The sequence below is a fragment of the Tiliqua scincoides genome, chromosome 2, assembly GCF_035046505.1.
Source record: "Tiliqua scincoides isolate rTilSci1 chromosome 2, rTilSci1.hap2, whole genome shotgun sequence".
Lineage (NCBI taxonomy): Eukaryota > Metazoa > Chordata > Lepidosauria > Squamata > Scincidae > Tiliqua > Tiliqua scincoides.
This window is the reverse complement of record NC_089822.1, coordinates 226,700,046-226,712,694: the sequence shown is the minus strand read 5'-3', so window position 1 is coordinate 226,712,694 and position 12,649 is coordinate 226,700,046. Positions and strand designations below refer to the sequence as shown.

The window sequence follows — 12,649 nt, the reverse complement described above, 5'->3', positions numbered from 1 at the left end:
GGAAGCTAATGGATTCCACCTGTTTAAATGGGTCTGGGCGCCACTCTGAAGGTGCCTGCTTCTTCTTCTTCTTCTTCTTCTTCAGTCCTCAGCTGGCACTTGGAGAGCAGGTTGTCCTCTCAGCCAATATGCTGCTGTATGTGCCACTGGGATCCGTGTGTCATTTATGACACACTTCCACTCTTTGCAATTGTTTGCAGTATTTCTTGCCTCATCTGTGGTCAAACACTGGTTCCCTAGGTCTTCCTCAATGTGAGCCAAGTTTTCTTTGGTGCTGCCCATTGAACCCTCCAGTAGGGAGGTCCCTCATGCCAGAGGAGCTTGCGTGGCAGCTGGCTGGTGTTCATTCTGCACTTGTGGCCAAACCACTGCAGTTTGTGTTTTTGGGTTTGCTCTTCAACTGATAGTTGATGATTGCACCTTATCCAAATTGTCTCATTACGATGGTGATCACGAAGACAGACACTCAGGATTTGTCTCAAGCATCTCATTTGGAAAACCTCAAGCTTGTTCATGTCTGATTTGAGCCATCCATGTTTCCGATCCATATGGGAGAATTGGGAAGATCAGTGTACAGAAGAGGCAAATTTTATTGATGAACAAAGCCACTATCTTCCTCAAGAAGATGCCCGCAGCCTCTGGAAGGTAACTGCTGGCTTCCTCAACCCAGCAGAGTTTCAGGAGGCTGCAGGCACCCAGGCTGCAGGCACCTACAGAATGGCACCTCCAACCTTCTGGAGGCTGCAGGGATTGCGGGGAGTGAGAAATTTACCTCGTGAATGGCAAGGCAGGTGTCAATCCTGTTGCTCGCGAATATATGAATTTGTGAGTAGTGAGAGTTGACTGTAGTACCTTCAGATGATTACTAGAACCAAGTAAGATGCAGCGCACATCTGGAGAATTTGGCAAGGCCACATTCCCCTTTCTTTCCCGACAGCACCCTGTACGACAAGTTGAAGATAGAAAGTAGAGAAAGGCACTCTCCCAGCTTCCCTGATGAACACTTTGTTATACAAAAATGAAGTCCTAATACATTAGGAATGAAAAATGTAGTTCTGTATTTCCAGGTGCAACAATCCAACATACTGTGAATAATTACAACTTCAGATCTGACTAGCTGTAAAAAGAATATCTTCCTTTTCAAAACCAATTGAGAGTTACTGCAATATCATTCATCACTCACCTCAGCCACCTGCTGTGTCTCCACTATCTGCTGAGCCAGCACCTCCATATTGGTTGTCATGGTGAAGGAAGATCATTAGAGAACCTGTTGGGAAGGATGCCAATAACTTCTATCAGACACAGATAAACCTTTTGTCATTTTTATTACGGAGAACAATGAAATTTACTGCATAGGTCTATGCCATATCAGATCACTGTTTTCCTTTACAGTATTCAAAATAGTATACATTGTGCCACTGTTGTGAAATTTTCATCATAAAAAAATAAAACACCATGTCTGTAATAAAAGAGGTATGAGGTTCCACAAATTAAGTTCATTAAGCTATCACTAAGACCAGTGGCAACCACATTTCTAGTTGAGCACAGCACAAGAGACATCTTCCTGTCTCCCAAGTTCTCCATGTGTTCCTGGGGCATAGAGTGAAAAGGAATCATTCATTTATGCCAGGCAGCAAGATAGACCCTGTCTTTAGTCTGCTGCATGAACAACTCAAAAGGAAAATGGGAGAGAGTTTCAGTCAAAACACACCAAGTTAGGAAACACTCAGATTGGATAAAACAGATTCTCACTGCTTCCAAGCACTTGCAGTTCAGAGCATAGCAAGAGGCTACATGAGGGGGAGAACACAAATATCGATTCACTTTCAAGGCCAACCAAAATCTAACTCCTGAATAGGCAATACCATGAAGCACTTCATGAAATAACTATAGCTGACATTTAGTATAGTACATGAAATAGACATTAACTTTTGTCAGATTAAACAGTGTAATACTATGCATGTCAACTCAGAAGTAAAACGGGAGAGTTCAATGGGACATACTCCTAGGTAATTGCTTACAGGACTGCATCCTAAATAAATTTTAGTGACTTCTATGAAATTATAATTCCATACATTTTCAATAACACACAAAAACAGCAATACTAGTCATTGATGGCTTTTGCTAATCTTCTCAAACTGCTTATCAAGGCCAAGGAAACACTATACTTCTTGGTCTCCATATTTACATTTTTTTTACTTGTGTCTGTATTGAGTAAAGGAAGCTACATTAACATGATTTCGGTGGTGAAATGAAGCCTATAAGTAAATGGTTAATCATCTGTATGCTTAGCTCGGACCAGCCCATTCATGAGGCTGAGCCTAATCCGTGGCTTCATGCCGCTGCGTACTGTTGCAAACGTGCTGTAAGGCATGTTTGCAAGCCTCACCGCCGGGCTACTGCCTGTGCTAGCCCAGCGCTGGGCTAGCGCAGGGTGGGCGTCCAACCTCTGTCGCTGGGCAATCTCATGGACCGCTGAGCTGCGGCACAATAAGCGGGGATGGGGAGGAGGCATTCCGAGGAGGGGGGAGGCGTGGGGAGAGCGGATGGGAAGTGTGACGGGGAGGTGGGGAGAGGGCGGGCAGGAGGCATGCCAGGGGGAGGGAGGGAGGCGGGTCCACGGAGCTCCGCTCCACCGGATCCAAGGCGTTCATGCAGGGCTTGGCGCCCTACACAAACACCTTTACTTTACTGCCAACCCTTAGGTCAGCAGAAAAGTGAGTATCCCCATTATGGGGCTGCTTCCCTTGCGCAGGATCCAGCGGCAGTTGTTCTCGGTGCCGCCGAGGCTGGGCACCCTAGGCAGCTCAGGATTGGTTGGTTGCTGTGGTTGGTTGCTTCAGACAACAGGTTGGCAGAGGGTATCCACCCACTTGACTTCACTGCTTCATCACTTCCTCTTGGCCTCTACACTGAAAATGAAAGATGGTAGTGGTAGGTTCCAATATTTCTGATGCTGTAGCCCAGGGGCCTCCAAAACTCTGGCCTGTGGGCTGAATCAGGTGCGCCAAGAAAATAATCTCAGCAAAGCCTTACCATTTCACCCTGTTGCCTCCCATCTTTGCACCTGATTTGTGAAGAAACTCACGCTGGGCAGCTGCTTCCCTGGGAAAACTGGGGCACAGAGCCCTCTGGGTGATCAGCAGTGGAAGCAGTGCCCAGCATGAGTTTCTTCAAAGATCAGACATGAAGATGGGAGGCAGAGGAGTGGAATAAGGCTGCACCACCCCTGTACCTGAGCTTTTCTCAGCACACCACGCGCCGAAATTTGGAGGCCCCTGCTCTAGCCCAACATTCTCCTGTCTTCCACTCATCTTCCATGTAACACCCCCCTCTTTCTTTTCCAAGGGAAAAGGGACTGTTCCAGGGACTGGAAGGAAGAAAGGTTAGCATATCACCCCAGAAGGGGAGCAGTATTTGGCATGCAGCCTCAGTTGCCAGGATATCTTAGGTTAGTGACGTATTTAGCTTACATTACTAAAATATTTATCAAACTTCAATTTCAATTGCCTAGCCAACAGTTAACTGAAATGGCAACTGTCCTTGGAACTTCACTTTATATTATAAATGAACTAGTAAAGTGTACTGTAAGGGGCAAAGCAAGGCCTGGATTTTGCAAGACCTCATGTACGTTTTCACAATTCATCTGTGCAAACACAAACTATATGCACTGTGGCAGTGCTTTTCAAATTTTATCCATGCCTGCCAGATGCAAATGCCCTTCATCTACTCCACAAAGCGTGGGCAAAGAGCAGGTGCCCCTGCAAAACTGTATAATTCAGCGATTTCAATCTTTTTCATCTCAGGGCACACTGACAAGGTGCTAAAATTGTCAATGCACACCATCAGCTTTTTGATAATTTACAAGGCACACCATGTTACTGGTGGGGGGCTCACATCTCCCAATGGCCCTAATAATAAAGGACCACCCCAAATTACCATGGCACACCTGCAGACCACTCGTGGCACACTAGTGTGCCATGGAACACTGGTTGAAAATATCTGGTATAATTGCTCAATTATCTCTGCCCTTCGACTAGCGAGAGAGAGGGCAAGCAAGTATCCTCTCTTTTTTGGGCAGCCTGCTAGACCCAATCTGCACCACTCAAGAACTTTGGACACCCCTGCTAAAGAGGAATGGGTAGGGGGCCACCAAAGACATATTGGCCTCCTTACCTTACATTCACTCTCCAATACAACCATTCAAAATTGAGGCCATTACCCCCAGTGTCCTCCATAACTAGAGGCCGTAAGTAAGTCTAGAAGTTGAACTCAAGAATTGGAAGGTGGGACCCCAAACTGGAGTATGCAGTGGCGGAGCTAATGATCATGTAGCCCTGGGCCAAGCTCAAAATGTTGCTCCGTAAGTGATGTCACAACCGGAAGCGATCTCATAATCAAGTTTTTTTAAAAGAGGAAATTGGGAGCAACCCACCTCCTCCCCCCAGCAGCTTGCCACCTACTTGCTTGCTGCCTCCCCCCAGTCAGTGGCATAGCTAAGGCATCTATCTGCTACCTGGGGTCAAAGATTTGTAGCCCCCCCAGAAAAAAAAAATCAAATTAATTAAATAAATTATTATTTATTAAATAATTTTATTAAATAATTATTTATTAAATAATTAAATAAATTATTATCTGCTACCTGGGGTCAAAGATTTGTAGCCCCCCCAGAAAAAAAAATCAAATTAATTAAATAAATTATTTATTTAATAAAAATAAATAAAAAGTGTGCCCTTGATAAGTTCGAGATACTGTGTTGGGGTGAAGAGGAATAGTTTTTCTTCCCTTGCTAAATATAAGAAGGGCATCTCTTGAAAAAGTGCCTTTTATCCAGTTAGCAGGAGTAACTGTGTTATGTTACATGGAAATGAGAGCTGGCTCATATTAACATCTTATTGGTTTCATACTCTATCACAGGGGTGTCCAAACATTTTGGCAGGAGGGCCACATCATCTCTCTGACACTGTGTCCGGGGGGCCGAATTAATTTACATTTCAAATTTGAATAAATTTACATAAATGAATATATTAGAGATGGAACTTAAATGAATGAATGAAGGTCTTGCAGTAGCTCAAGGCCTATAAAAGGCCTTGCGCAAAGCAAGGCCGGCCTTTCCTTCACTGCCACTGCTGCATCACAGACGTGAAACAGCAAGTAGTGGAGGGAGCCCTTATCCCACAGCTTAGGTGAGAAGTCGAACAGTCGTCCTCTTGCTGACAGCAGTTGCGTTGGGCCAGCACGGGCTCCAAAAAGTCTCTGGAGGGCCAGAGACTCATTGGAGACTGGGGGCTCCCTGAGGGCCTGATTGAGAGCCCCTGAGGGCCGCAAGTGGCCCCCGGGCCGGGGTTTGGGCACCCCTGCTCTATCATGATAACATGTCATTGCAACATGTCAATAACATAATAATATGTCACTGGCTCTCAAAACAATTAGTTTCATAGGTCTGTTTTGAGTTAAGAATATCCACTTTTTGTTAAAAGTTTCTGCTGCAGCCTGGTTCTGCTTTGCAAATGCTTGCAAAGCAGGTCTGTTTTTTGAAACAACAGGATGGGACCCTTCTTCCCAGGCAACAATTCAGTGCACCACTACTTAAGAATAACACCCATGGAAAGCAGTGGGTCTACTTCTGAGTAAAAAGGGTTGTAAATATCTCATCTCTCTGCTGTGAATTGAATTGCACACTCTGTTATGTGTTATGGGTCATATGTTGTACGCAGAGCTTCTGGCTTAACACACCAGACACCTTAAAGGTGTCCTTGATTCATGGTTTTCCTCATGTCCACTTTAAAGGTGGATTTGATTCATGGGTCTCCTGCAGTGGTTCCCAACCTTTTTCACTCGCATATCCCTTGGCAACCCATTTCCATAAATTGTATTATTAACATTAATTAATTAACAGTATTTATATACCGCTTTTCAACTAAAAGTTCACAAAGCGGTTCACAGAGAAAAATCAAATAACTAAATGGCTCCCTGTCCCAAAAGGGCTCACAATCTAAAAAGATGCAAATGAATACCAGCAGACAGCCACTAGAACAGACAGTGCTGGGGTGAGGTGGGCCAGTTACTCTCCCCCTGCTAAAAAAAGGAGCACCCACTTGAAAAAGTGCCTCTTACCCAATTAGCAGGGGTTAATTGTACCCTTCATATTAGCAAAATGTTTGTAATTAATAATACAAGCCTTCATCTCCTCCATATGAAAGCCCAGACTTCATGTATTCATCACATATTTTCTCTTTTCATCTGTTTGAGGAACAGAAGACTCTGCCTTTGCACTGTTTTGCATCAGAAGGGTACTGAGAAATTCTGGGTGATTGACCACTTTTCATATTATGTTTCAGCTTTTATACTGTGCTGGTTTTCAATCACTGGTTCATAGATGAATTGATGACCAAAAACTAGCTATTGGTGGCGCTTTCACAGCCAACTAGCTACCTCCCTTCCTGCCTTGCTGGTCCTTGCAAGGCATTCTGGAACACGGCCTGCCCTTTTCTGCCATTCTTTTTCAAGCACCCCTAAAGGTCCTGTTGAGTGTCCCTGGGAGTATGTGAATACCAAGTTGGGAACCACTGTTTTACTGGTATGTAGTTTATAGTGCACTTACTCTGATAGTGTTTACAAAAAGGTGGTGAAGACCAGAATTTAAAAAAGAATAAAAATGTATCTTATGATCTTTTACTATGTTTTTAATAAATTAGAGACTACAGTTCTTAGGTAACAATTCGTGGTAGGTTATTTTTCAGGATCTGGCCTCGGGTAAAATCAGACAAAACTTTAGTCAGACACCCTCCCCCCTAAGTTTAACCCCCAACTTATCCGAGGGTTATAGAAAATTCCATGATTGATGGTTCAAAACCTGCTCTTGACTTATTTGTGGGGTTGACTTATGGGCGAGTATCTGCAGCATCTTCTCCTAAAAGGTTTGTTCTCACACATTAATTTATTTATCTATTTATTTATTTATGACATTTATACCCTGCCTTTCTCCCCAAGAGGATTCAAGGCACCTTACAAAAGAGCAGATTCAAAAAAGTAAAAACAAAGTAAAAACAATTGTACACTGCCCTAAAAATTCATTAAACATTAAAACAACCATGACAAATGACAACAGCAGAGCAACAGCAACACCTGAAAAGGACAAGCCTGTAAAAGCTAGATGCTAATTAAAAAGGTAAATTCTATTTAGTGCAAAAAAAAAAAAATCAGACATTCAATTCTTCTCTACATAGAAACCAATTACAATCTGTGTTTAACAGAGAAAGAAATCCTGAGCCATTCCCACCTGCTTTTGTGCTTATTTCAGCATCTGGAGAAGAGACTTTGGCATGGAAAACAGCTGTCATTGGGAGGACCACTCAATTCATGCTAGAGCTGGAATGAAACACTGAAGGGAAGCATCCTGATGGAACAAGATGAAACGAACAGCCCTTTGGCTTACAATACAACACAGTGCTTTAACTCAGGGGTCTCCAAACGTTTTGGCCAGAGAGCTGCATGAAGTACCTGGTGCAGTGCTGAGGGCCGGAAAAAAATTTAAATATAAAATTTAAATAAATAAATTAGAGGTGGAAGTTAGATGAACGAATGAATGATTGAATGGGCTCATTCACTCAGCCTCTCCAGACCGCAAAACACCCTCCAGATGCAATCAGAGCACAGCTCTGTCATGTTCAGTCAAGCGGGCTAGAGGCTTTCAGGGGACAAGAGGCTGGCCACGGTACGGATAGCAGCTCGCTGCGGGCCACATCTTGCCCCCGGACCTGGGTTTGGAGACCCCTACTTTAACTGAAGCTCTTTGAGGAAGTTTGGATGTGGACGTCTATGGGGAAGGGGGGTGAATTAAAACAGCGATGAATTAACCAATCTTCTAGAGCAGAGATGGTTTGCAGCCCTCAAGCACCCCCAATCCAGCCTGGAAGGAGCCCCCAGTCTCCAGAGCCCCTGGTCCATTGGAGACCATTGGAGCCACGCTGGCCCGTGATGTCGGCTGCAACCATCAGGCATGAACTGCAGGCCAAGTTAGAGCAAGGGCTCTTGTAGTCTCCATGTGCTTTCTGCTTTTCCCTGGGCATTATTTCAGCCTCCCCATTGCCTCTGAACAACTTGTGCCTGCTGTGCTTCTGGCTCGGCCTGCAAGGGTTCACTGTGCAAGAGGTGTGTGGCCAACAGTCCTCATGCCAGTCTACTTGCCTGCATTATAGTTCTCATGTGTGTTGTAAGTAGGCTCAGTGAAAACCATTCATTCCAGTTCCATCTCTAATGTATTCATTTATGCATATTTATGCAAATCAACCCGCGTGTCAGAGCGCTTCGACCCAACCTGCTCCAGAGCGGTGGGAGTCTTCCCGCTCTTTTCATAACGGGGGTGGGAGAAAGCCCGCCTCCCCCAAGGCGACGCTGATTGGCGAAGGCAGACGCCACTCAGGGCGCCTGCTCCGCCCCAATCCATAAAGGGAGGGGCGGCGGGGAGGAAAAAAAAAAGGGACACTTGAGGCACGAAGCGAGGCACAAGATGGCGGCGCTGGCAGGCGGCCAAGTGGAGGAGCTCCGCCATTAGCCTCCCCGCCGGCAGCTCCCTCAGCGGGGCCGGCCGCGGGCGCCCCCAAGCTTGCCAGGCGGGCTGCCGGCAGAGGAGGGGGGAGGACGCGGCCGCTAAGATGGCGACGGGCTGCCCCGTATGCAAAACACCCGCCGCCCCCTCCCCTCCGCCCTCCCGGTGGCAAAGGTAAAAGGGTCGGGTTCAAGCCGCTGCCTCCGCCCGCCGCTCAGACTCCATCTTCCTTCCTCCTCTGCGGTCGCGCTCCGGCCTGGCGCCGCCGCGGGCGCCCCCCGCCGCGCCCCCGAGCCCCAGCCGGGTGGAGCAGATGCCGCCGCCGCCCCCCGCCCAGGCGCTGCCTCCCACCGGATACCAGCTGGCGGCGGCGGCAGGCCCGGCCGAGAGCGCCGCCCGCAAGCCAGGAAGGGTCAGAGCCGCGCTTTTACCTGAGCGGTTGGCGCCTCAGTGGGCGGCTGACGGCTACTCGGATCGGGCCCCCGCCGCGGGGAGGGGAGAGGCGCCGCGGCGCCGAAGGGGTTAAGCGCGCCCCGCGAGGGAGGCAGGAGGGGGAGTTTTCTGTTATTGTTTGGGGCGGGGAGGGGCCGGCGGCTCTTCGGAGAAAGGTCAGAGTTCGTGACCCCCGCCGCCGCCGCCCGGGAGCGCTCGCCCGCTTCCCCTCGCCAGCCGCGCGCCGGCCGCGGCCCCCTCCATCTCTTCCCCAGCCAGCCAGCCCCAGCCCCCCCCTCCGCCTAATGAGGCGGGGCCGGAGCAGGGGAAGCGGCAGGGAGGAGGGAGGGGCTACCTGGGGTGGCCTCAAATGCTCGCTCGCGCTGCTCGTATTCTCCCGCCGCCGCGTTCGTTGCGAGAGGGGGCTGCGGGGGCGCGCGCGGCGGTTTGAAAAGCGCCCCCCCACCGTGGAGCTCTCGAAGGCAGTTGGAACTTTGCTGCGAGTGGGGCTTGCCCCTGAGCATCCCATGGGGGGAGGGGCGGGCTGGCACAGGGCTGGAGACCTCCTTTCAGCCCTGGCTCCCCACAGCCCAAGCCTAAGCAGGTCTACTCAGAAGTAAGTCCCCTCAGTGTCAGTGGGGCTTACTCTCAGGTGAGTGTGGATAAGATGGCAGCCTCGGGCACTGCTGTAGAGCAGGGGTGGCCAAAGTTTTTGGCAGGAGGGCCACATTGTCTCTCTGATGCTGTGTTGGGGGCCAGCGGGGGGGGGAGGGGAATTAATTTACATTTCAAATTTGAATTTACCTAAGTTTACATAAATGAATATATTAAAGATGAACTTATATGAATGAATGCAGGTCTTGCAATAGACCTATAAAAGGCCTTGCACAAAGCAAGGCTGGCCTTTCCTTTGCTGCCACTGCTGCATCACAGACATGAAACAACAAGCAGTGGAGGGAGCCCTCGTTCCACAGCTCATGCAAAAGGTGGAACAGTTGGCTGTCATGGGCCAGTTGCATCCGGCCAGTTTGGGCTCAACAAATCACAGGAGGGCCAGAGGCTCATTGGAGACTGGGGCTCCCTGAGGGCCACATTAAGAGGCCTTGAGGGCCGCAAGTGGCCCCAGGGCCAGGGTTTGGGCACCCCTGCTGTAGAGGAAAGGTAAGAGCAGGGCTAGAGCTGCCAGCCTTTCCACACTTACCTGGGAGCAAGCCCAATTGACTATACTGGAACTTACTTCTGAGTAGACATGCATAGGATTGCCATGTCTAACCTGTATCTGCCCAACATTGTGTATATGCTACAGGGACCAAATGTGTGCCCTTGTGGGCAAAAATGGGTTGAACACTAATGTAAAGGAAAGGCAGGACCAGGGCTGCAATCCTGTTGATACTTACCTGGGAGTAAGTTCTAGGGTAGGGCTGTGATTCCAGGGGGTAGGTGGGAAGCTCAGGTGCATGAATGGTACATGTATGTGCCAAAACAACAGTTGGGCCCAAAGAAAAAAACAGCAGCAATGTGGATAAGGGGGGGGGGAACAACACCCTATTCCTGATGTGGACTGTGGTCAGGATGACCAACTGCAATGAGGACAGACTGCCTATGTCTTTAATCTTTGTACAGAAAAGGGATTTGGGTAGTTGCAGCATTAAACCCTTCCAGGTTGAGCTGCACCTGCCCAAATTCCCTCTGCTATAGAAAGGTTAAAGATATAGGTACCCTGTTCTCCTTTGTATCTGGTCACTTTGACTGTGGTTTGCTATGTTGTTTCCAAAGCTTCAAAATGTAGTTGGTTCAAGACAATTGAAACCTTATTTGTAATACTCAACAATGACTTGGAATAACCATTTATTGGCTTGTATTGCTATGTAAACAGCTTTGTGAACTACTTTTTGTAGAAAAGCAGTCTATAAATATTCTTAATAATAACAACTTCCAGTTTTCAGTGAGGTGTTATGTGGCTATAGTAGGCACAAAACAGAGACTTGTGATATTTTAAAGCCTAAGGTTTATTGTAGCATAAACTTTTGTGGACTAAAGCCCACTTCCTCAGATGTATGGAATTATTCTGGATGCCATGCACGGGTGGATATATATATTTGTCTTGTTATGTATACTTAGTTTAACTTGATCACTAAAGGTTAGTGCAAATCACTGGCTGGTTCATTTATCGCCAGTATCTCACATAGGTGTGTGTGCTCAGGGATGTCATAGCCATTGAAATAAACTATGTTTCCACAGATAGTAAACCATTTGGAGGTGTGATTCACACCTCATTGTCTTCAAGGGATCACCAGGTATGACTGTGTCCTCTGTGCTTTCCCTTTTAGAGCAACTTTCAAAGGATGTTTGGGAAAGTCTTTGTGGCAGCAGAGCCTACAAATACAGGGAAAACTATTTAAGTTCCTGTTGGTTTTCTTCTGCAATGAGATGCCCTGCTGCTTTCTGATCTTTTCAGGAGCTCAGTGCAACTTGGAAAGATTTGCACTGCACTTCTGCAGGCTCCAGTGAAAGGGAGAATTTAACATATGCTGAGATTCAGAGATTCTTGGAAAGGCTCTCCACACTCCACAGCGTGGTGCTACAATGCCTGCTTGCTTGCTCTTCTGTCTGAACAATCAGTATTGAGAAAAACTGGAAACTTTTCTGCCACAGTTGCACTTCAAAGCAACAAATATTTTAACATCTTTTAAAAACAAAAACCACCTTGCAAGATATAAATTAATGTGCTCCAACTCAATGGTGCTTTGCCAGTTAGGCTTGGAAGGCTAGTTCTACAGTTGCAAAAATATATATAACAAAAAATACACATAAATAAAATCTGAAAAGGAACAGGAAACATGGAATGGAATGAATTGATGATGACCATCATTTGGGTATTCTGTCCAAACTAGGTGAATGGATGACAATTCCAGAGAAAATAACTAGTGTGAGAACACTCTTGTTGATAGTATGATTAAGAGAACTCACATGGCTGATCTTAGGCCCAAAGATCCTGAATTGGAACCACATGCAAAAATCTATTTTCCAGAATAAGTGCACATTGGAAAACAATAGTCACATGGATTTCTAGGCTTATTCCCTGGGTTTAATGCTATAGAATTTCCAAGTATCTCCCTCTCATCCCCCTCTTAATCCATGAGCTTGCAGCTTTGCACTTGGGTTTTTAAACTTGTGGTCACAGAATCGCAAATTGCAATACCTACCAAAATGGTTCTCAATAGCTGAGAGTTTGGTAGGTGAGATGGAGTCCTAGACTGTTCTCCTGTGGATCCCTTCTCTCTCTGTTTTCAGCTTTAAAGGACAACTGTTTCTCCCCCTTGCTCATGGCAATTAGGGCAGATAGAAGTGAAATCAGCTTTTGCTTGATATTTTGCAAAGTGGGGGAAGAGGAGAAAGTCTGTTTGTATTCCTCTGACATATCTACTCAGAAATCAGTCCATTGTGTTCAGTGGGGCTTACTCCCAGGGAAGTGTGTATAGGATTACAGCTCAAGTCATAAGGGAGGAGGTTCACACGTTGTCTCACAAATGACCACGTCTTCACTTTTACGGATCTTGCTGGATCTTGTATGAAAATGCTTGCATTAAACGCATATGGCTTCCTTCCATTGAGCAATTCTTCCCCCTTCCCACTCATTTCCCTTCACAAAGGAACCATCTTCCA

The 12,649-nt window shown here is 46.9% G+C and overlaps 1 protein-coding gene across 3 annotated transcripts in view; it reads right to left on the bottom strand.

The window, feature by feature from the left end:
* The window catches only part of NR2C2 (nuclear receptor subfamily 2 group C member 2), a 56,383-nt gene extending 47,216 nt beyond the window's left edge, over window positions 1-9,167 (bottom strand). The window contains exons 1-3 of one of the 3 annotated variants that reach the window (XM_066614086.1): window positions 8,983-9,167; window positions 7,283-7,399; window positions 1,184-1,267 (exon numbers count right to left, since the gene is read on the bottom strand). In XM_066614086.1, the coding sequence (XP_066470183.1) occupies window positions 1,184-1,243 (60 nt within the window). In that variant the 5' untranslated portion in view covers window positions 1,244-1,267; window positions 7,283-7,399; window positions 8,983-9,167. The remainder of the gene's footprint in view (window positions 1-1,183; window positions 1,268-7,282; window positions 7,400-8,982) is intronic. The other 2 variants (XM_066614087.1, XM_066614088.1) reach the window with 2 other exon arrangements.
* Between the last annotated feature and the right edge of the window lie 3,482 nt (window positions 9,168-12,649).